The sequence below is a fragment of the Erpetoichthys calabaricus genome, chromosome 13 (assembly GCF_900747795.2).
Source record: "Erpetoichthys calabaricus chromosome 13, fErpCal1.3, whole genome shotgun sequence".
Taxonomy (NCBI): Eukaryota; Metazoa; Chordata; class Cladistia; order Polypteriformes; family Polypteridae; genus Erpetoichthys; species Erpetoichthys calabaricus.
Window position 1 is genome coordinate 101,703,621 of NC_041406.2, and position 25,466 is coordinate 101,729,086.

Consider the following 25,466-nt stretch of genomic DNA (forward strand, 5'->3'; position numbering starts at 1 on the left):
TAGTTTGGGGGAGGAACGATCTCCTCAATCTGTCAGTGGAGCAGGACAGTGACAGCAGTCTGTCACTGAAGCTGCTCCTCTGTCTAGAGATGACACTGTTTACTGGATGCAGTGGATTCTCCATAATTGATAGGAGCCTGCTGAGCGCCCTTCGCTCTGCCACAGATGTTAAACTGTCCAGCTCCATGCCAACAATAGAGCCTGCCTTCCTCACCAGTTTGTCCAGGCGTGAGGCGTCCTTCTTCTTAATGCTGCCTCCCCAGCACACCACCGCGTAGAAGAGGGCGCTCGCCAAAACTGTCTGATAGAACATCTGCAGCATCTTATTGCAGATGTTGAAGGACGCCAGCCTTCTAAAGAAGCATAACCGGCTCTGTCCTTTCTTACACAGAGCATCAGTATTGGCAGTCCAGTCTAATTTATCATCCAGCTGCACTCCCAGATATTTATAGGTCTGTACCCTCTGCACACAGTCACCTCTGACGATCACGGGGTCCATGATGGGTCTGGGCCTCCTAAAATCCACCACCAGCTCCTTGGTTTTGCTGGTGTTCAGGTGTAGGTGGTTTGAGTCGCACCATTTAACAAAGTCATTGATTAGGTCCCTATACTCCTCCTCCAGCCCATTCCTGATGCAGCCCACGATAGCAGTGTCATCAGCAAACTTTTGCACATGGCAGGACTCCGAGTTGTGTTGGAAGTCCGATGTATATAGGCTGAACAGGACTGGAGAAAGTACAGTCCCTTGTGGTGCTCCTGTGTTGCTGACCACAATGTCAGACGTGCAGTTCCCAAGACGCACATACTGAGGTCTGTCTTTAAGATAGTCCACGATCCATGTCACCAGGTATGAATCTATTCCCATCTCTGTCAGCATGTCCCTAAGGAGCAGAGGTTGGATTGTGTTGAAGGTGCTAGAGAAGTCTAGAAACATAATTCTTACAGCACCACTGCCTCTGTCTAAGTGAGAGAGGGATCGGTGTAGCATATAGATGATGGCATCCTCCGCTCCCACCTTCTCCTGATATGCAAACTGCAGAGGGTCAAGGGCATGTTGAACCTGTGGCCTAAGGTGGTGAAGCAGCAGCCTCTCCATGGTCTTCATCACATGTGATGTCAGAGCAACAGGCCAAAAGTCATTCAGCTCACTAGGAGGTGATACCTTTGGGACTGGGGTGATGCAAGATGTTTTCCAAAGTCTCGGGACTCTCCCCTCTTCCAGGCTCAGGTTGAAGATGCGCTGTAGATGACCCCCCAGCTCCGATGCACAGACCTTCAGCAGTCATGGCGATACTCCATCAGGACCCGCTGCTTTGCTGGCACGAAGTCTCCTCAGCTCTCTGCTCACCTGCGCTGTTGTAATTATGGGTGGGGATATCTCTCCTATGCTGGTATCAGCAGAAGGATATAAAATAATATATATATACATATAATACATAATTTATAATGCCTCATTGTGACTCCATTTATCTTTAGACAACTCATAAGATGTTTTCTTTTTATGTAATTCTTGTGGGTGTCTGGGAGAGGTTGTTATCCATTGTAAAGGACAGCCGGGTCCCATGCCTGGCAGGGACGCCTCTGCTACATCTGTTCCGGGGGAACAGCCATGGACTGTTCAATACCTCCCCCGGAACGCTTGGTGGCAGCCTCCCTGGCAGCCAATGATTCCCCAACCCAGCGCATAGCTCCAGGGGAGATGGAGTCCTCCACAGCCTGGTTGGGGGCTCGGACGGCCACCAGGGGGAGCTGCGTGGAATCAGCAGCCTGGCTGGTCATACCTTCAGCCCCACCCGGAAGGGCAATTAGGACCAGGTGGCCAAGCACCTGGACGGCTTCCGGGTGGGATATAAAAAGGGCCAGCCACCACCACTCGGAGAGACATAGAAACGGCTCTTAAAGAAAGAGGCTTCCCTGTTATTAAAGTGTGCAGAATGAAGGCAGGCCCTCAGCGTCTCCCCTGCCCGCTGATGCTCGTACACTTAACAAGAAACGAAGAAGGTAAACGCATATTTCAAATTACTGATTTAATTTTCTTACGTGTTAAAGTGGAAAATTTAATTAATAAACCCAAGATTGGTCAATGCCACCGCTGCCAAAGATTTGGCCATGCTGCTAACATGTGTTATAATAGACCCAGATGTGTGCGCTGTGCCGACAGCCACTGGTCACGTGACTGTAACAAACCACGAGAAGAAAAGGCAAACTGCCGTCAGGATCACCCAGCAAACTACAGGGGATGTGTGTACAATCCTCTTAAGAAACAGCCATAACCATCATCACTACCATCCAGAACAGTCTCCGCAGGAATCAGCTACGCTGACGCTGTTAGAAAGGACACCTGCCTAGTAGAGCCCGCAAATCCATCACCTCCTATTTCAAACGGATCGCGTCACAATAAAGTAAACAAAACAGACGGGCAGAAGGCCAAGCGAATTGTATCCACTAAGATATTAGAAAGAAACTTCGCTTCCCAGATAAACAGGCCTGGGGCTCCCCCTGCTGGTCCCTCTGAGGAAGATGACGTTTCTGCTCTCTTAAGCCTAACAAACCTTTTTTCCAGCCCCAAAGCCAGAAGATTACTAAATTTAACAAAGTCCCTCATTGATAAATTATGTGCAGCAAGAACGGGAACAGATATTCTAACTATAATCCTGTCCTCAATCCCTTCTGTTGTAGAGATTTTCTCTGATGGCCCCTAAATCATTACACGCACCAAATAATTTAAGATTAACCATCTGGAACGCCAATGGAGTACAAAACAAAAAAGAAGAACTTCAAGAATTTTTGATTCGGCATTTAATTGATGTAATGCTAATAAGTGAAACCCATTTACGTCCAAGTTCAGAATTCAGAACAAGAAGTCACTTTGTATACAGATGCGACAGAATTAAAGGAAAAGGAGGAGGCACAGCCATTCTTGTCAAAAAAGGAATAGGTCATTCTGAATCACCCACACCACAATTAACCACATTGGAAGCCAACTCGGTGATGCTAAATACTAAAGATGGCCCTTTGAGAATAATTGCAGCATACAACAGTCCCAAGAACGATCTACCTATCCAAGAACTAGATTTACTTTTCCAATCAAATTCTCCCAACAATCTTAGCAGGAGACCTAAATGCAAAACATCCAGCCTGGAACAGCAAAAGTACTAATAAACGAAGGAGGTCTCTCATCAGTTTTGCAGACAGAAACCACCTAATAGTGATAGGACCAGAAGAACCAACGCTGTTCCACCCCAATGGTTACAGACCTGATGTAATAGACATTGCGATTCTCCAAAATATAACGCACTCTCCACTCATCAGCTCCATTGCAGAACTGAGCTCTGACCACAACCCTGTACTTCTGGAGTTACATGGATCAAACAAATATCACCAAAAACCACAACGATATAATTAAAGAAAGAATATCCTGGCCTACTTTCACAAGAAAACTTGAATCATCCTTGGGCCCTCTACCAACAATCAAAACACCCCAACAGGTAGACCATGCAGCAAAAGCCCTTACTCTGTGCATCAAGCAAGCAATGGTAAATTCTTCGTACAAAGCTCATAATACAAACAAAAATAATCTGTCCTCCATTCCCAACTGGCTACTAGAGAAAATCAAAGAAAAGAATAGAGTTCGAAGAAAATGGCAAAAACGATGTAACCCAGAAGACCGCCAAAAAATGAATACACTCTCAAATGAAATCAGAGAAGCACTAAATGATATCAGGAATCAAAAATGGTCACAAACCTTATCTGAAATGGAACATCAAGCAGGTACCAAATGGAAAATCGCCCGTGCACTCCGCAACAAACAATCTCCTATACCCTACCTCCATGGTCCAAATGGACTTGTATATACCACCCAAGACAAAGCAGAAGTTATTGCCAACAGCTTGGAACTCCAGTGCTCACCAAACTTTGAAAATGCAGGTATCCAACACATTGAAACAGTAAATAAAGAAACTAACCAGTTTTTATCAACAAACCCACCAGAAGTCATTGATTTTGCTACTCCAGCAGAAATCAGAAACGTCACTGATCATCTTAACACTAAGAAGGCACCAGGGTCAGATGGCATCCCAAATGCTGCTCTCAGGGCACTACCTCACAAAGCAATCGTTGCAATAACCAACATTGCCAACGCGGTAATGAGACTAGGACATTTCCCTGAATACTGGAAAACTGCTGATGTCATAGTTTTACCTAAGCCAGGAACAAACAGATGTTTCCCACAGAACTACAGACCAATCAGCTTACTCAGTACTCTTGCTAAAACCATTGAGAAAGTAATACTGAAAAGACTTCAAAAAATATACAGAACATCTACAAATAATCAATGAAGAACAACATGGCTTCAGAACTGGACACAGCACCACTCATCAACTCCTGAGAGTAGTGGAATACATCACTGAAGGCTTCAACACTAATAGATCCACCGGGGCAATCTTCCTTGATGTATCCAAAGCATTTGATAAAGTGTGGCACAAAGGCCTTCTCTACAAAATGATTAAGGCAGGTATTCCAAACTACCTAATTCACCTCACAGCCTCTTTTCTTAAAGGAAGAAAATTCCAGATAAAGTTAAATGGCATCAGGTCATCACTCAAGAAAATAACTGCCGGTGACACTCAAGGTTCACTACTTTCACCAATCCTCTTCAACATCTTTGTAAGTGATATGCCAAAGACACATAGCACAACACTGGCTCAATATGCAGATGATACTGCAGTACTCTACAAATCCACCCAAACTTGGGTTATCACAAAAAGACTACAAGAGGCAGTCACAACCCTGGAGCAATGGTTTCAAACATGGAGAATCAGCATCAACCCGGAAAAAAGCACTGCAATCCTTTTTAGCAGAAGGCACAAACCACCACCTGATACCATAACAATGTTTGGTCGCCCCATTTCATGGCAAAACACAGCAAAATACCTGGGAGTTATACTGGACAACCGCCTAACGTGGAGAAACCACATCACTGAAAGTATATCCAAAGCAAGAAGATCACTCGGCCAACTGTACCCACTGATGAATAGAAAAAGTAACCTGAACACTACGAACAAGATCTGTATCATCAGAGCTCAGTTACTGTACGCAGCACCAGTATGGGGATACGCTTCCAATGTACTCATCCGTCAGATTCAGTGCCTCCAAAACAAAGCTCTAAGAATGGCACTCAATGCACCATGGTATGTAACCAACGACTTGATTCATCAAGACACCAAATCCCTGTCGATTCAACAGTCCATTCAGAAGAGTTCTATCAAACTATTTACCCAACTAGAAACTCACCCAAACAAAACTCTTCAAGGGATTCTCCAATATGATAAATGTCATTACAAGAAACACAAAAGACCAAAGGCAATACTGGACAACTAAACCATCCTAAAATTCAGCAACAGGAACTCGCACAACCCCTAACCAAAACAGCCAAAACTGATTGTTACGAGACAAGTTAACATGAATCTCACAGATTAAAAAAACACAGAGATGAAGGAGTGTGAGAGGCATTGCCTCTGTCCTCCATGACAGAAGAAAGATTCCAGACTCAGAGAGCCAGAGTTGGGAGGAAGGAGGACGAAGACTGAGGAGGAGTGGTGGTGCTGAGGTGGATAGAGTATTTGTGAGTGTTCTGTATTTAAGTGCTTGTGGGACTGTGTTGGGCCTGTGGGACACGGGGAAGGCGTGCCCCACAGCTGAAGATAAAATAAAAAGCATTTATTTAAGTGCGTGCCTCTGCCTGAGTCTGTGCCGGGTCGGGCGCCGTATAGCGCCTTTTACACCATCTATTCGGATGTGGCGGAGTGATGGCTCTGAGGCTAGGGATCTGCACTGGCAATCAGAGGGTGGCTGGTTCGAATCCCCTAAATGCCCAAAGGGACTCTGCTCTGTTGGGCCCTTAAGCAAGGCCCTTAACCTGCAACTGCTGAGCGCTTTGAGTAGTGAGAAAAGTGCTATATAAATGCAAAGAATTATTATTTAAGCACCCACCATGCATGAAATATGGCTAATATGTACCAGATAAAATCAGTTTACGTAGACAATCAAGAAATTTACACCTACAATGGCTGACCCAAGACTGCATGAAGCAACAGAGGATTGTAGTGTTCTCTTTCATACATATTTCAAAAAGAACTTAAATCTCCTTGACCAAAGCTATATTTGATCTCAGTTTTTCCAAATAAACTGACCAACACAATGTTGTGTGGTAACATTGCACATTAAATAATCATCATATGGTGTCTGTCGTATCTTCACATACTATATGTCAGAGTCCAAGGAATGGCTAGCGTTAACTCGCAATTTTTCTGAGCACCTACATTTTTAATACGTAGCATTCTTTCCTGTGTAATCTTGAATCATGTGAAGGGTTTATCCACGAGAGGCGCACAGTAGCAGCGCGCAGTTTTATTAAGGGGTGCATTTATCTTTCTGAATGACACCTTGGTATGCCAGCTAATCGACGAGCATTATTTCGAGCCAGGTTACTGACATACTAAAAAATGGAGGAATTTTACCGAGAAACTGCGACCAAAAAGGAAAAGTGAGCGCAAAAATATACCTACGTAATAAAATCCCAACATATTAAGCCAATGAAAAGCTATCGTTCGAATCGGGTAGAATATCTCAATGGATAAAGGCTCAAGTGTGAAAGGATGGGTGGCTCTGAAAAGAGCCGTGGGTATTGAGGAACATATCTTACTTGCTCTTAGCTGGTTTCTCGGTCTTCTTGGGCAGAAGCACAGCCTGAATGTTAGGCAGCACACCACCCTGGGCGATGGTCACGCCACCCAACAATTTATTGAGTTCCTCGTCATTACGCACTGCCAGCTGCAAGTGGCGAGGAATAATTCTGGTTTTTTTGTTGTCGCGGGCAGCATTTCCGGCCAACTCAAGAATTTCAGCGGTCAGATATTCGAGCACGGCAGCTAAGTAAACGGGAGCACCAGCGCCTACACGCTCGGCATAATTGCCTTTCCTCAAGAGCCTGTGAACACGGCCAACTGGAAATTGTAAACCAGCTCAGGAAGACCGAGTTTTAGCCTTGGTACGTGCTTTGCCACCAGTCTTTCCTCTTCCAGACATCTTAGCAGACAATCTTCAGTACTCTTCTACAAAATGATCCCGGTTGTTAGCGTTGCGCTTTTATACAGGCGTCCTTTGAGCGCGACGGAGTTAACTAACTGACTGCTGATTTGCTTGTGTTTTTACGTCACTCAGCTAGCAGCGAATCCGAAGCACGTTGCGCACGTCTTAACAACGCCTCAAATTCAAATCTACAGCTCCGAGAAATAAGCGAGCGTACTTGTTTTTGTTTATGATTGTGTGTGCATAAACATTTTTGTGCTTTTATACAGCGTCCCTCTCTTCCTGAATTTCCTTTCTCAATTTCATTTCGCTTACGTATTCTTCGTGTTTACACGATATCTCTGCACGCACTAATTTGACATTTGAATTGCGTTTTGTCAGTCACGTCGGCCCTTTAAAAGCTGTGTGCTTGTCATTGGTACCTACGTGTAACCCTGTGGCGCGTCTAATTTGCATGTCTCGCTATAAAGAGAGAATCCCAAGGAGTTGCGTCATTCAACTGTTCTGTGAGTAGCAATGCCTGAGCGGAAATCAGCCCCTGCCCCAAACAAGAGCTCTAAGAAAGCTGTTTCTAAAAGCCAGGCGAAGGGTGGGAAGAAGCGTAGAAAGTCCAGGAAGGAAAGTTATTCCATCTATGTGTACAAAGTGCTAAAGCAAGTTCATCCTGATACTGGTATCTCTTCTAAGGCAATGGGAATTATGAATTAGTTTGTGAATGATATTTGAGCGCATCGCTGGTGAGGCCTCTCGCCTAGCGCACTACAACAAGCGCTCAACCATTTCTTCCCGGGAAATCCAAACTGCCGGGAGAGCTTGCAAAGCACGCCGTGTCCGAGGGCACGAAGGCAGTCACCAAGTATACCAGCTCGAAGTAAGGAGCAGGAGACTTGTTCAAAACCAACGGCTCTTTTCAGGGCCACTTACCTAATCTGTGTATGGCGGTTACCTTTTTCCACATACCCTTGTGCTCTGTCCGTATTACTGGGTCCTTAAGGGCCTCTCATCATCACGGTCTGAAGTTTACAATCGGCCGTGCTCCATGGTCTCAAAATGTACATGTCCATTTAAGTCTCGCTAGGTCAAGCGTCGCCTTACAGAACCAAGGGAATTAGACACGTCGGCTATCCTTTTTGGTTAGCAAAGACGCTTGAAAAGGTTTGTTTCGTGCAATAGCACAAAGCATACCCGTATTAACGTTCTTTAAGCCACTCTGAACCATCTTGTATTTAAAAATTAATGCAAGGAAAGCTCTCAAAGTAAAAACTTAGGCGGCTCTGAAAAGAGCCTTTGGGATATTTGGTTTTAACGCCTCGATTGTCGCTTAACCTCCGAAACCATACAGAGTGCGCCCCTGTCTCTTCAATGCGTACACCACATCCATGGCAGTTACGGTCTTTCTTTTGGCATGCTCTGTGTAAGTGACAGCATCCCGGATAACATTCTCCAGAAATACTTTAAGCACGCCGCGAGTCTCTTCGTAGATCAAACCAGAAATTCGCTTCACACCACCACGTCGTGCTAGACGACGGATTGCGGGCTTGGTAATGCCTTGGATATTATCACGCAATACTTTACGATGACGCTTTGCGCCACCCTTACCGAGTCCTTTGCCTCCTTTACCTCTTCCAGACATCTTCAACTGATTTTGCAACTGAACAACTGTTTCTTTCACGAACGGGTCCATCGCCTGATATGAGCACTAAGACGACCTGCTTGAACACAGCAGAGGAAACTTCTGCGCGGGCTTTTCGCAAACCGCGTTTTGAATTCGCTTATCAGCTTCCGAGCTCAAGTCCCTTGTTCAAAACAATCAATCCGTCACGAGTAATCGTGCATCAACGGGCCTTCGGGAAGCTGCTAAATTAATTTTTCACTCATGCTTTCTTGAACGTTGCCTCTTTTTCGTCATCTCCTTACTTACAATTTCATCAGTTCGTGTAAGCAGTGCGTTCGGATTGATTTAAATTGTGTACTTTTTTAATGTCCATTTGTTTTCAATGACAAAAATGCCCTCTTGCCCTTTTAAATTACCAAAAGGCAGGTTTTTGGATTATACAAACAAGTCTCGCTTTTATTATTATTATCTTTACTTTATTATCATTACTTTACTTTTTAATGTCCTCCTGATCATAGTTTTATAAAGGTTAGATAAGTCATGAAAAAGTCAGTGACAACAATAAATTGTTCATCAAATGCTTGATGTCAAAGATTATTGGCATTAACTCGATGCGAGGGCTAATGGCCCGAGAGACACTTTTGCAAAATTCTTCTGTTCTATGACAGTTTTATAATTTATCTCAGAATCAGAATATCTTTATTGTCATTGTAACAAATACAACGAAATTAAGTGCAGTCCCTGCGGTGTCAAAATATAAATAAAATATAATTTAAAAAAGGATCAGAAAGGATAAGAAAAATGAGGTAGAACACAAACATTCAAAATAAGACCTTACTTGCAACACTATTGCACAAGATGTCATCTATTGCACTGCTGCATTGGAGGTGATTAGGTGGCATTCAGTGCCCTAATACTGGACTGGAATCTTTCTTTTCTCGTCGAGGACCGAGGCAATGCCTCTCACACTCCTTCAATCTCTGTGTTTTTAATCTGTGAGATTCTTGTGAACTTGTCTCATAACAATACGTTTTGGCTGTTTTGGTTAGGGGTTGTGCCAGTTTCTGTTGCTGACTTTTAGGATGGTTTAGGTGTTTAGTCGTCCAGTATTGCCTTTGGTCTTTTGTGTTTCTTGTATTGACATTTATCATATTGGAGAATCCCTTGAAGAGTTTTGTTTGGGTGAGTTTCTAGTTGGGTAAATAGTTTGATAGAACTCTTCTGAATGGATTGTTGAATCAACTGGGATTTGGTGTCTTGATGAATCAAGTCGTTGGTTACATACCATGGTGCATTGAGTGCCATTCTTAGGGCTTTGTTTTGAAGGCACTGAATCTGACGGATGAGTACATTGGAAGCGTATCCCCATACTGGTGCTGCGTTTAGTAACTGAGCTCTGTACAGAAGTATTTTGTTCGTAGTATTCAGGTTACTTTTTCTATTCATCAGTGGGTACAGTTGGTTGAGTGATCTTCTTGCTTTGGATATACTTTCAGTGATGTGATTTCTCCACGTTAGGCGGTTGTCATATAATAATATGTCATGTAATATAACTCCCAGGTATTTTGCTGTGTTTTGCCATGAAATGGGACGACCAAACATTGTTATGGTAACAGACGGTTTGTGCCTTCTGCTAAAAAGAATTGCAGTGCTTTTTTCTGGGTTGATGCTGATTCTCCATAGTTGAAACCATTGCTCCAGGGCTGTGACTGCCTGTTGTAGTCTTTTTGTGACAACCCATGTTTGGGTGGACTTGTAGAGTACTGTAGTACAGTATCATCTGTATATTGAGCCAGTGTTGTGCTACTTGTCTTTGGCATATCACTTATGAGCCTTGAGGGACACCAGCAGTTATTTTCTTGAGTGATGACCTGATGCCATTTAACTTTATGTGGAATTTTCTTCCTTTAAGAAAAGAGGCTGTGAGGTGAACTAGGTAATTTGGAATACCTGCTTTAATCTTTTTGTAGAGAAGGCCTTTGTGCCACACTTTATCAAATGCTTTGGATACATCAAGGAAGATTGCCCTGGTGGATCTATTAGTGTTGAAGCCTTCGGTGATGTATTCCACTACTCTCAGGAGTTGATGAGTGGTGCTGTGTCCAGTTCTGAAGCCATGTTGTTCTTCATTGCATCTTTATTTTGTAAAGATGTTATTTATTTTTACTCATTTTTTAAATGTATTATTTGGAAATAGCAGAATTTGCACATTATATTTTTTTCTGTCTTATTACAACATTTCTAAAAAATAAATAATTTATTATGATCAAACAGTTACTCAGTACTTGAGTAGTCTTTTCACCAAATACTTTTTTACTCTTACTTGAGTAATTTTTTTGGATGGCTACTTTTACTTCTAAATAGGCCTGGGGCTCCCCCTGCTGGTCCCTCTGAGGAAGACGACGTTTCAGCTCTCTTAAGCCTAACAAACCTTTTTTCTAGCCCCAAAGCCAGAAGATTACTAAATTTTGCAAAGTCCCTCATTGATAAATTATGTGCAGCAAGAACTGGAACAGATATTCTAACTATAATCCGGTCCTCAATTCCTTCTGTTGTAAAGATTTTCTCTGATGGCCCCTAAATTACTACACACACCAAATAATTTAAGATTAACCATCTGGAACGCCAATGGAGTACAAAACAAAAAAGAAGAACTTCAAGAATTTTTGGATCGGCATTTAATTGATGTAATGCTAATAAGTGAAACCCATTTACGTCCAAGTTCAGATTTCTGAATCACCCACACCACAATTAACTACATTGGAAGCCAACTCGGTGATGCTAAATACTAAAGATGGCCCTTTGAGAATAATTGCAGCGTACAACAGTCCCAAGAACGATCTACCTGTCCAAGAATTGGATTTACTTTTCCAATCAAATACTCCAACGATCTTAGCAGGAGACCTAAATGCGAAACATCCAGCCTGGAACAGCAAAACTACTAATAAACGAGGGAGGTCTCTCATCAATTGTGCAGACAGAAACCACCTAATAGTGATAGGACCAGAAGAACCAACGCTGTTCCACCCAAATGGTTACAGACCTGATGTAATAGACATTGCAATTCTCCAAAATATAACGCACTCTCCACTCAGCAGCTCCATTGCAGAACTGAGCTCTGCCCACAACCCTGTACTTCTGGAGTTACATGGATCAGACAGTATCACCAAAAACCACAATGATATAATTAAAGAAATAATATCCTGGCCTACTTTCACAAGAAAACTTGAATCATCCTTGGGCCCTCTACCAACAATCAAAACACCCCAACAGCTAGACCATGCAGCAAAAGCCCTTACTCTTTGCATCAAGCAAGCAATGGTAAAAGCTTCATACAAAGCCCATAATACAAACAAAAATAATCTGTCCTCCATTCCCAACTGGCTACTAGAGAAAATCAAAGAAAAGAATAGAGTTCGAAGAAAGTGGCAAAAACATTGTAACCCAGAAAACCGCCAAAAAATGAATACACTCTCAAATGAAATCAGAGAAGCACTAAATGATATCAGGAATCAAAAATGGTCACAAACCTTATCTGAAATGGAACATCAAGCAGGTACCAAATGGAAAATCGCCCGTGCACTCCGCAACAAACAATCTTCTGTACCCTACCTCCATGGTCCAAATGGACTTGTATATACCACCCAAGACAAAGCAGAAGTTATTGCCAACAGCTTGGAACTCCAGTGCTCACCAAACTTTGAAAATGCAGATATCCAACACATTGAAACAGTAAATAAAGATACTAACCAGTTTTTATCAACAAACCCACCAGAAGTCATTGATTTTGCTACTCCAGCAGAAATCAGAAACATCACTGATCATCTTAACACTAAGAAGGCACCAGGGTCAGATGGCATCCCAAATGCAGCTCTCAGAGCACTACCTCACAAAGCAATCGTTGCAATAACCAACATTGCCAACGCGGTAATGAGACTAGGACATTTCCCTGAATGCTGGAAAACTGCTGATGTCATAGTTTTGCCTAAGCCAGGAACAAACAGATCTTTCCCACAGAACTACAGACCAATCAGTTTACTTAGTACTCTTGCTAAAACCATTGAGAAAGTAATACTGAAAAGTCTTCAAAAATATACAGAACAGCTACAAATAATCAATGAAGAACAACATGGCTTCAGAACTGGACACAGCACCACTCATCAACTCCTGAGAGTAGTGGAATACATCACTGAAGGCTTCAACACTAATTGATCCACTGGGGCAATCTTCCGTGATGTATCCAAAGCATTTGATAAAGTGTGGCACAAAGACCTTCTCTACAAAATGATTAAAGCAGGTATTCCAAATTACCTAGTTCACCTCACAGCCTCTTTTCTTAAAGGAAGAAAATTCCAGATAAAGTTAAATGGCATCAGGTCATCACTCAAGAAAATAACTGCCGGTGTCCCTCAAGGCTCACTACTTTCACCAATTCTCTTCAACATCTTTGTAAGTGATATGCCAAAGACAAGTAGCACAACACTGGCTCAATATGCAGATGATACTGCAGTACTCTACAAATCCACCCAAACTTGGGTTGTCACAAAAAGACTACAAGAGGCAGTCGCAAACCTGGAGCAATGGTTTCAAACATGGAGAATCAGCATCAACCCAGAAAAAAGCACTGCAATCCTTTTTAGCAGAAGGCACAAACCACCGCCTGATACCATAACAATGTTTGGTCGTCCCATTTCATGGCAAAATACAGCAAAATACCTGGGAGTTATATTAGACAACCGCCTAACGTGGAGAAACCACATCACTGAAAGTATATCCAAAGCAAGAAGATGACTCGGCCAACTGTACCCACTGATGAATAGAAAAAGTAACCTGAACACTACGAACAAAATACTTCTGTACAGAAGCATCATCAGAGCTCAGTTACTGTACGCAGCACCAGTATGGGGATACGCTTCCAATGTACTCATCCATCAGATTCAGTGCCTCCAAAACAAAGCTCTAAGAATGGCATTCAATGCACCATGGTATGTAACCAACGACTTGATTCATCAAGACACCAAATCCCAGTTGATTCAACAATCCATTCAGAAGAGTTCTATCAAACTATTTACCCAACTAGAAACTCACCCAAACAAAACTCTTCAAGGGATTCTCCAATATGATAAATGTCAATACAAGAAACACAAAAGACCAAAGGCAATACTGGACGACTAAACACCTAAACCATCCTAAAATTCAGCAACAAGAACTTGCACAACCCCTAACCAAAACAGCCAAAACTGATTGTTATGAGACAAGTTAACATGAATCTCACAGATTAAAAAGCACAGAGATGAAGGAGTGTGAGAGGCATTGCCTCGGTCCTCCATGACAGAAGAAAGATTCCAGTCCCAAAAAGAATAATGAAAAGTCAACATGGCTCAGTGGTGCATGTGTACTGTAGCAGAGACGAAAGTGAGTTGTTCCGTCCGGGAACATGAGCAGGCACCGTGAATGCCTTGAGAGCGTAGGTAGACGTGTGCTTGAGTTGATGGGCGTGAGTTGGTGGGCTGGGCTTTCTGAGTTGACTGCTTTCAAAGCACTGCGTGCTTTCATGGGTGTCTTGCTTGCTCTGGCGGCGGCTTAGTGAATTATATATATCGATACACAGCCTCTTCTTAGATGGTCCTGCCGCGTCCACCCTCGTTCTTGAAGCATACACACCGCCTGGTCATGGGCGGGGAAATGTCTTCCGTGTTCCTGCAGGACCATCTAAGAAGATGCATGTTTGTCGCAGATGTGAATTGCTGTATGTAGCGTGTAAAACAGTTTGCGATGGTGCACGCGGTCGTGCGTCGTAACCGAAAAGTCAACGTGGCTCGGAGGTCCATGTGTACTCTAGCACAGACGAACATAAATGACGGCATTTTTTCCGAGGCGTGGCGTCCGAGTTGGTGGGTGTGGCTCTGCGATTTGTCGTCGTATCCAATGGTCTTAGAGTTGGTGGGTGTGGCTCCTTCCTGCATGCACCATGGGTGTCTTGCTTTGCTCTGCGTGCTTTCATGGGTGTCTTGCTTGCTCTGGCCGGGGCTTAGTGAATTATATATATAGATGTTAGCAGCATGGCCAAATCTTTGGCAGCGGTGGCATTGACCAATCTTGGGTTTATTAATTAAATTTTCCACTTTAACATGTAAGAAAATTAAATCAGTAATTTGAAATATGTGGTTACCTTCTTCGTTTCTTGTTAAGTGTACGAGCATCAGCGGGCAGGGGAGACGCTGAGGGCCTGCCTTCATTCTGCACACTTTAATAACAGGGAAGCCTCTTTCTTTAAGAGCCGTTTCTATGTCTTCACTTACAGATGTGGGTATACCACGTATGACTCAGTGGCAAGTCCGATTCCAACATCTAGGAATGGAATTCAACATTACTGTCTTTTAGGAAGTAAGAGAGCGCTCTGTAGTTATCAGCATATTGTGGTTGAAGACGAATGCCGTCTTTAGTAGTGACTGCTTTAGAGACTGTGATGTTTCGTCTTTTTAATTCATTATTAAATTGTAACCAGTTTTCCGAAGATCGGAGAATAATCGGTGGGACTTTGTTCAGGCGGCGCGCAGTGCGGTCTTGTTCTGGCCTTTGCGAATTGTCGGCAGGTGAGAGTAGGTTTGAATCTTCACACGAAGCTTCCATTTCCGATGTTAAATCGGTCAGCGCGCTGAAACGATTTCTAAGTGGAATATCTTGCCGAGAGGAATTTAGTGATGTCGGTTTTAGCTTCTTCCTATCGAGAGAGTGTTTGGAAGGAGAGATCTTGTGTTTTCCTTTCATAGATGCTACAGGCAAAAAAGGACTTTCAGTCTCACTGCTGTTACCGTCTAAGTAGGAATTTTCATCCATTTCCGATTCACCTTCAGAGCTTTGATCAGACAGGGTTTTGGGTCGACCGAAGTACACCTTCGGAAGGTGTGCCCTAGAAGTCATTGTTTGGTACGTGCTTGGACGCCGAAGCGTCTTGTCTTCTCCGAGTGAAGAGTCAACGGCGTATGTGTTGTTAATTTTGGCAACACATTCGCCGATTTCTTCCTTGAAGTCTCCCGTTCACATGGGAACTGGGACTTTTGAAAAAGTGTTAAGCACCAGAGTCGAAAGCAAGTTCGAAAATTCAGCAAAATTAATAATGAACAGAAAATGGTGAATCGAACCTGTGAATTTTTTGGAATCAGTCTAAATATTGTTGAATGAAAATGATGCATTTTATATAGGCTACATGTTAATTTAGCGCCAAAGCTGTAAAACCAATAGCTTAGCAGCACTGATGATGTTGGAAGTGTCAAAAGGGTCACGTGACAAGTGGTGTTTTGACACAAGCTCCGACACATTGATTCGACTCACTATGCTTCAGATTGACTGACACAAGCTTGGGTACTTTAGTATCATTTTCCCATCTCTATGGGATAGCCACTTCAAATGATTCAAGATCACTCAGGGAAGAATGCTTTTATTTAATGTATGTGCTCAGAGAAATTTGATGTGTATTAACCCTTACCTTTCCTCGAGCTCCGAGATACAGCATGTGAAGAAGAGATTGTTTTTGAAATATCTATGTAAGAAACTCAACTCTCTAATCACACACATCCCCCCACCCCCCTTGCTTCTTGCAGTTAGGGAGAGCCCATGGAGGTGAATGGCTGGCTGAAAGTTAACAGGAGCAGGAAAGGTGGACTCCTTTTACATGTTTGATGTGCAAGTAATTTTCTCTACATGTTTTCGTCTGCATAAAAGATAAAGTGCCAAAATGAAAGTCCTTTGCTGCTCTCAATCATGGATTGCTGTCACCCTGGTCATAAGGTTTGTTTTCTCATCAGGATTCAGGAAAGCAGAGGAGGAGTATAGAGATCACTGGGGCTTCCAAGCCTAATACAGATTTGTTGTAGATTTCTTGATTTTCTATGAAAACTGAGTTTATCATATATACAGCATATGAGGCAGAGGAACCATCAGGTGACTCGTGGGTTGGAATCCTTGTGTGACCTCAACCACTGGAGGGGAGTGCGGTCAAACACCAAGGTAAATGGACAATCCAGAAGGTAATATCTCAGCTGTAGGATGCAATGGCCTCCTTCTCCAACGCTGTGTACCTCGTCTCTTGGGTCAAACAGTTTCTGGCTAAGGTACGTCATGGGGTGATCAACACCATTGAAGGCTTCGATTAACGTGGCACCTAGGCCATTGTCCATGAGATTGGTCAAAGGCAAAGCCCACAAAGGGAAACAAGGCACAAACCTCCAATAGTACCCCACCAGACCTTGGAAGGCTTGCACATTCCTTTTTGTTTGCAGCTTGGTACAGTCACAAATGGCAGCAAATTTGGACCATTGCAGTTTCACCTGCCCTACACCTACCATATAGTATAGGAATTTAGTCTCAGTTACATCGGAGTAACGTTTTTTGGGATTGATTCTGAGGCTAGCATCAGGGATAGTGCGGAAGACAGATGTAATATACAAGTGGTGTTCCTCCCAGGTGCTGGAACAGATGACTGTGTCATCAAGGTGGACAGGACTGTAGGCATCGTGGGGCAGTAGCAGTCTATCCACCAAACGTTGGAAGGTCACTGAGGCTCCATGGAGCCCAAAATGGTGGACACAATGCTGCAAATGGCTGGTAGGGGTGCTAAATGCAGTCTTTTCCTTTGTTCAATCTGGCAGTGGAATCTGTCAACAACCCTTTGTGATATTGAGAGTGGACAGGTGATCCTATGGAGTCAACCACCCTTGTAACAGTATACAAAGAACCTATAAAATGGTGGTACACATGAGAAAACAAAATGATTAGAAAGGATAGGACAACTTTGCTATTATAATACAAAATCAATTTCAGAAATTAAATCAGTTAATACCCTCCCCCAAAAAAAATCTAAAGGGGAAAAAATATTTTATAATAATAATAATAATTCTTTACATTTATATATTTTGAGTAAAGTCCAGAAAAAAAAAAATATATATATATAAAATAATCATAATAATACCAGTTCTTTAAGACAGTTAACTAAGATTGCATGATCAACTGTGTCAAAAGATAAGCTCAGGTCTAGAAGGAAAACAATACAGTACAGTATTTCAATCTATCATTTCTTAATCTTACTTAATGTGTTTTTTTTCTTAATTTTCTATGTATGGGAATTTATTGGTGTCAAATTTATTTTTATTATATCATTTCATTTTGTTTGCTTAAATTGGGCAAATATTTCTTCTTTGTGAATCTCACCATCTTTTAGAATGTTTTTGGCTTTGATAGCCATTTTGTGGGTAGCAATGTATCTCCATTACCACCAAGTGCTGCCAGGAAGTTGCACGTTGTAATTTCATTTCTAGAATGTATGTAAAGAGACTGTGTGCTTCTCCTGTTCTCCAAGCGAAACATACAACTGTTCTGTTCTACCTGGCTAAAGTTTTTATCTTTATATCATGTCTTCTTTGCTTCTTTTGTTTGTATTACTCTTATTTATGTTTGTTTGTTTTTAATTATGTTCATATATCCATGCCTTGGTTATTTTCCATGTGTTTTGTGGGTGGTTCCCCAAGAGGTAAAGCCATTTACCAGTCACCGCCAGGAACTGCCTGTCTCCCTATAAATCCGAAGGGTCTCCAATAGTTGAGTGTTAAAGTGATTTTTCTGAGCCTTGTGCTTTTTGTGGTCTGTCACACTTTCACACTGTATATCAACTTTTCTTGGTATTTCATTTTGGGATTTGTTTGCTTGGGTTGCTTTGTATTTCAGGTAAATCAGTTACGTCTTTTGAGCTTCACTGCATAACACACCATTTCGTGAAAAAAAAAAAATCTTTTTGTTTTAAAGAGTTAGTGCTTGCCCTTTTATCTAGCGGGAGTTTGGAAGGATATCACCCTCTAGTGGGCAGTTTTGGATGTACATTATTGCGCTTGCCTGCCTTGAGACTCCTAGTCATGCATAACCTATTTGTGGTGATAGGGTTTATTTTTCTAAAAGTGTTTTCAGGGCAAAAGACTGTCCAGGTATAAGTTTTTACTTTGATTTTTGATTTACATATTAGGGTTAGTTCATTTTCGATTTTGTTTTGACGTCATCTATTCCTCTGACTTATTTTTGACCTCTTCATATTCCTAAAGGACACCAAATATTTTTACTTCTTTGTACATTAATGACAAAAGTTGGAGGGGGACTTTTTAAATAGCTAATTTAAATTCAAAGATCTGATCAACTAATCAGATACAACTTTCTCCAGTTTGAAAGACTGAATAAAAATTAATCAGGCAATCAAGTTCTAAATTAGGCCATTTTAATTTTGGTTAATAATACATTTTTATTTATATAGCGCCTTTCCCATGCTCAAGGCACTTCACAGACTGTATTACATCAGTGTAAAAAAATAAGTCCTGTTAATAATAGGCTATTAATCATCTTAACAACATCAAATGAAAAATGTACTGTACTTGACCTCTTTTTGTCGACAATGTATCTAAATAAGAAGTGGGGTTGGTTTAAAGAAATATTCGATTTATATGTTACTTGCCCTGTTTTTTTGCAGTGAAGGTGGATAAAAAAGATAATCTCATGTTTTAATTGAGAATTAAAAACAAACATTTTATGATACAACAAGCTTCAATGGGGAGTAATCAATATTAAAACATCCATGTCACAAAATATATTTGTCTTGCTTCCAAAATATTGTTATGTAAATACTTCCAGAAAATCAGAGTGGTGCATTATTAGGAAACATGTTCAAACAGGATTAACCTTTTGAAGTGAAGAACAGGCTCTTGATCAGTGAATGAGGGGAAGAATCAGATATTTCAATGTTTCAAGATGGCCTTGACAGATAAAGAAGGCATTACCATGTGAAACAGAATCAATCTGATTTCAAATATAAGCAATATTATTCTTAAAATAGCTGTGTAAACCCATGCTATAAAAAGCATTGGGTCGTACAAACTATTGAAATCGTTAGAAAAAAATTGAAATGTAGAGATGTCAGGTAATTGAAAGGAAATACTCTGGGCATCTCTCTCCTAGGAGGTTTCGTTTTGCCAAAGTCTGGCATCGTTTGTGCATTAGCGGCTAAGCAACTGTCTGTCTTCGGAGGTTTTGTTTTGCCACCGTGCTTGCCTCGCTTGTGTATTAGCGGCAGGAGGAAAAGTAAAAGGAATACAGTTTTGCTGATGTGCTCGCCTCGTTTCTGTATTAGCCACTAAGTTGTAGCGGGGCCACATAGTGTTAAATGTCAGTACTGAGTGCGTCTCGTTTCATTGTCCCGTTTACTGTTGGTGCATCAGTTTATGCCGTCCCCGAAAAAAGGGGGACGGATGATGGAAGGAGACCACAGCCGCCAACCTGGAAAACACCTGTTTACAATCATTCAATCACAGCCGTCACAGGACTATATAAGCCATCAGGAGGAGAAGGAAAGGGAGAGAGGAGAGAAGGAGATTTTGTTTCAACATTACGACCACGAGCAACCTGTACCTGTTTTCCATATTGCGCTTATCCATCCAGTTTGTTTTCCATCTGCCGGATTTATTTCAAGGACCTCACCACGAGATACCCCGGGGTAGGACTTAATCATCCACCACATACACGAGGATTCACGGTGAGGCTGTTCCATTTTTTTTTCCGGGGAGAATCAAGCAACTCTATCACTAATTCAGTCATCCGCTTTCAGGACATTTTCTTTATTACCGGACTCACGTACTCATTCATTTTCAGTTTATCAGTCATTGTCGTTTTCGTGTTGTGTGTTTATTTGTTACAGGGACAAGGGAGGGTTTTTGTTGTATATATTTATATATGTTTGGTGGTGTTTTGTTATTGCTGGGGTGGAGGGATATTTGTAGTATTTATGCTTCTATTTTTATATTTCATTTCATTTAATACATATCTGTTTAATTTTACATCCTGTTTGTGTACTTATATTTTTCACCGTCGATTGTGGGGAAAAGTTCAAATGGTAAGAAGTACGGCTTGATAGTTAGATTATTTCTCAGTTAATTATCCAGGCCACTGGTCTTGGAGGTGTAGCTGCCGGCTGGGTAAAAGGGGTCGGCCGTTACAAAGTGAGTGACTCTTTATTCAGAGGTTTCATTTTGCCGATGTGCTGGACTCACTTGTGTATCCTTGGAGGTGGAGCCCTTACCCTGACTCCACCTCTCACTTCCGGGATGGACAAACACACACACTTCCACTCGTAGACATTTATATATAAGATAAAGTTTAAAAAATTCCCTGATCGGAAGTAGATTGAATAATTGAATTATTTACTTTTTTTCAGAATCCTATCTATTGCATTATGTAAAAAACTAGAATTATGTCGGTTAAGGTATACACACTTGAGAAATAATTTGCTTTCGTGTTGTGATTTGTTGATTTCCATCTGTGTCAAAACACATTCACTTCCTCCTGAAACTCTGAACATTGATCATTTAATAAAGGAGGAACTTAGAGGAACTCATGTTTTGGTTACAATATCAAAGGCTGTAATTCTTAAAAATGTACAGCAGCAGTGGGATGATGAGTCACTGTCACCAACAGTATGAGATGACGTTTGACATTCCATTATTAAAAGGATGATGTAGGGGAATTTCTAAAATTGGAGAGCCTGCCATGATCATGTTGTTTTGAACTAATCGAGATGGCACCGGTGTGTGTGGATGGCCATCTGCCTTTATTTTGGTCTGTTTTGTTTTTAATTGCCTTGTTTATGTCTTTTTTTATCCACAATGTCTTTCCTTTGCTGGTCTCTTTTAAACATACAATCAACAGCTGACAAACCTTTTAAATATGATTGAGCAGGCCAGAGTACTTGCGCTCCACCTTTTCTGCTAGATACACTGGTGTACCTGTGCTGAAAGCCCTGTCTATTGCCCAGAAGGAAGCGTTGTAGAAGATGAGGGAAGTGCAGGGGTGTACTCGCGAGGCTTAAAACTTACCTGGCGTCTTATCCAGTGACTAATCCTCACTACAGTTCATCTTATGGTTACTTCATCTCTTAGTATTCTCTGGAACCAATGTATAAATGGATCCGGCCTGTTGTTTATTCTTTCCTTTTATCCATAGTTATTTTACACATTTGTCTAACACATGAGAAGAGATGGGACAATGCAACCCTGAACATTTAACATGCATGGAATGAAGGAAACTGGAGGATTTTTTTTTTTTTATCCCTGTGGACAAAGCCCTTTACAACATTTTTAGGGGTTGTCACCTCGACAATCATGTCTGGCCGTTCGAGTCTACCAGAATGATGATTTAAAATTAAATGAATAATTGGAAAAGTATATCTTTATGTACATGATATGATCAGAATAATAATTAATATTGGTTGTGAAGAACCTGGAGCATATCCCAGCTGCACTAGTCACAATGTAAGGAAGTACTTTAGAAGGTGTACCAATTCACTGCACGCAGAAAGAAAACATCTCATCTTTAAACATAATGGAATTACGTTATATTTTGGAAATTTTAACAAATAAAAATAATTCATCATACTTTTTTTATGTTGACGAGAAATGTAACATAGTTTGAAGACTTGTATTCAATTGGAGGCCTGGCAAGTTAAGCAACTTTCTTAGCATAACCTTGGAATTACACAATGAGTCAGTAGTTGTAACTGAACATACAGCTTTGTCATTTCATTCAGTAAGTCGCATCTAAAATTTCATTCCAAGTGAGGTACAGTGGAATATGGGCAAGTTGTGAGTCACTTGGAGTTGCTAACTTCGCAGCACGTTAACCTTTACATCGTTGGAAATTATTTATATTTTTAAACTGTAAATAGTATTTAAGAGTTTAATCAAAACATTTACAAATGAAGCTATAAGAAACAAGTTGACATTGTGAGCCAATGGAAGGGTGTTTAAATGTACCAGAATCCAATTCATTGTGTATGTTTTTAACATAAAAATCATAATGTGTACTTGTTCCTGCCCACTTTTTCAAAATTAAAACCTCTGTGTTAAGTTATTCTAGAAATGCTAACTGACAATAAAAAGTAAAGTCATGGAGAAAAATTGCGTACATAATTTATTTATGGAAGTATTGCTGAAACAATGAACAGAGGAGACATACACATGCAAAAATACATTGTATGGTAACAGGAGGTGAAGGTCGTGGTGAGAGGGAAGTCTTTATTGGAAATGTTTGCAGGCATGTTATAACCAGATGCTCCTTGGCTGCATAGACCTAGATGGTCCAATCAACATGTCATAAAGACATTTGGGAACCTGGTCAATTGTTTTTCTGTTATATTTTTATTGAGGAAGTTGTTATTTTTATTTGTTAATTTGTACTTTTATTTAAACTTGTGATTCTTAATATTTTTCTGTTATCGTTTTTCATCATTTGTAAGCACAAATGCTTTGTTTTACTGCCAACTTTTTATCATTATGACAGTGATCTCAACTTGATGCCATTTTAGGTATCGTTTTTGTCACAGGAACTGCCATTTTCTGCTCTCTGTTTACAAGGATGATAGTTGCTAACCATGTAATTGTCGCTTTGCTATGCATGACTTAATCTGTTAGTACTTAGGAAGGCAATGCCATATTTTCACTTTTGCATTAGAAGATTCTCTTGGTTAGTGACTTTTCTTGTCTATATTATTATTGACCTGTCGTTTTGATTTTTGACAATTGGTAATCTTCTTCTTTTCTGTTTAAACTAGCTGAACTACCTGTGTAAAATGGGTTGAATTCAAAGTAATCAACACAGAGTTAATGTTTTTTATTTAATACAAGGACTACCTATTTGGTCTGGTATGTACTCAGTCCCTCTCCTTTGTGGGGGCCTTTTCCACTCCAGATAGACTTGCCTGTTTCCATCATTTCCTCTCTGAGTTGCTCATTGAACTGACCACTCTTATAGGCAAAGTGTTTTGTGAAAATGCGACAGATTACCGCATTGGCCTTGTTTACCAACTCTATCCTAGTCATGTCAGGACTTTGGTTTCCTGATGTGAGCATTTATCTGTTCCAAATTTTTTTCTTAACCCTAGCTACCTTGTGGAAATACAGATACATAGACATTTGTCCTTTCATTAAGGTGGATCATTTCTTTTCCTGCTCTCTTAACTCCTTTGACACAGTAGAGACTTGATTTAATGTTCCCATAGATAGTGTAGCGTGTGGCCGGGGCTCTTGCCAGGCCGGGACACTACCACACTGGGAGGACCTGGGGAGCAAGCGTGGCCAGAGTGTTACCTCCCCGGGACGCTAGATGGCAACCCCCCTGGGTTGCAGTGATGCCTCGTACTCCCTCATGGCTTCATGGGAGTTGGAGTGTAGTGCAGCCCTGTTGGGATCCGCAGGTGCCCCCAGGAAGTGCTGCAGCAGAAGCTGCTGAGCCCTTTTGGGCAGTTCTTCCACCACACCAAGAAGTGCTGCCGGAAATGAGTAATCAAGCACCTGGAGCACTTCCGGGTGCGTTATAAAAGGAGCCAGCAGCCACTACTCAGGGAGCCAGAGTCGAGTGGAGGAAGACAAAGCTTGACCAGAGAGAGGAGAAGGAAAAGAGTGGAGAAGGAGTATTGTTTGTGTGCTGTGTTTTGGACTGTGTTGTGCCTGTGGGCGTTTCCCACGAGAAAAAGAAAAAATAAAACCTGTGTGCTTTGAACTTGTGTCCCACGTTTGTCTGTGTCGGGTTAATAGCGGTGGGCCACAATAGATAGACAGATAGATAGATAGAACTTTAGTTTTTGAACATTGAAAAGGCTTTTCTCTGAAGAAGTGTGAGTAAGGCTATGTTCACATTGCAACAAAAAGTGATTCTATTTTTTGTGTATGTGTGTGATAGTTCAAATTAATGTTGTATGTGATCCAGATATGATTTTAGATATCTATTTTCAATGTGCTTCACATAATTAATAAAAAGTTTTATCAGAGTAATGTGAACAATGTGGCCACCATGAGGTACCCCACTTCCCCAAACACCTGACACAACAGGCACAGGCACAAGTCTAGTAACACACAAGGCTTAATTCCCCTACTTGGCAAACTTTTTTCCTTCATTCCTCACACACCACCAAAGGAGAGTACAGCAAGCACAGTCAAATAAGCAGCACTTTGTCTTCTTCCTCTTTTTCTCTCTCTCTGTCTTCTTCTGCCTTCACTCCTCCCCTGGCAAGCTTTGTCTTTGTCTTTGTCGTCGTTGTCGTCGTCCTCCTCCTCCTCCCAAGTCTGACTCAGTGAATGAAAGCAGGCAGCTCCTTTTATGCTACACCTGGGAGTATTCCAAGTGGCTCATTAGTAAGGTCTGGAAGCACTCTCAAGTGTGATGAAAGCCCCACAAAGTAGGGCTCTGCAGCTATCCATGCACGCCCTGGCGATGATTACAACCCCAAAAGGGCTGAACTTCCAAGCTCCAAGCCAATGGCACTGTAGTAAGCCGTTGGGGCTGCCCCCTGCTGTTCAGGGGGTGATAATACCCCATGTAAGCTCTCTCCCCGAGTCCTTCTATCATGAAGGCATCCCAGCCAGGTAAGAACCTCGGCCATCCATCACACCAAAGAGATAGATACTGGTTGCTGCACTACTACACAATGTTTCTGCCCAAGATGTCTGTGAATCTGTCAGCTCATAATGGTAAGGAAGAGAAAACGAAAACAAAACATCATAGTGGTTGCTTTGAGCACAATAATCTTTGCCATTTCTGCACATAGGAACTTTTGGACACGAGAGAGGAGTGAGGATTGGTGAGATCAAGATGTCAAGGTTTAGGATGAAAAACAGTATTTACAAAAGGTGTGTAAATCCCTTTTGAAAATTTCTGATTCCAGTGTAGCTGTGATCGG

The 25,466-nt window shown here is 41.6% G+C and overlaps 2 protein-coding genes across 7 annotated transcripts in view; both read right to left on the bottom strand.

The window, feature by feature from the left end:
- The window catches only part of LOC114663544 (uncharacterized), a 314,220-nt gene that overhangs the window by 167,006 nt on the left and 121,748 nt on the right, over positions 1 to 25,466 (bottom strand). The gene's annotated exons all lie outside the window — the stretch shown is intronic.
- Positions 8,385 to 8,788, bottom strand: LOC114663557 (histone H4-like). Its single transcript, XM_028817368.2, has one exon. It carries the CDS (start codon positions 8,771 to 8,773, stop codon positions 8,411 to 8,413), a length of 363 nt encoding a protein of 120 aa, XP_028673201.2. The 5' UTR covers positions 8,774 to 8,788; the 3' UTR covers positions 8,385 to 8,410.

What these genes read in the sequence shown, in the direction of transcription:
- LOC114663557 (XM_028817368.2), bottom strand. Translation starts at nt 8,773, where the DNA reads ATGGACCCGTTCGTGAAAGAAACAGTTGTTCAGTTGCAAAATCAGTTG.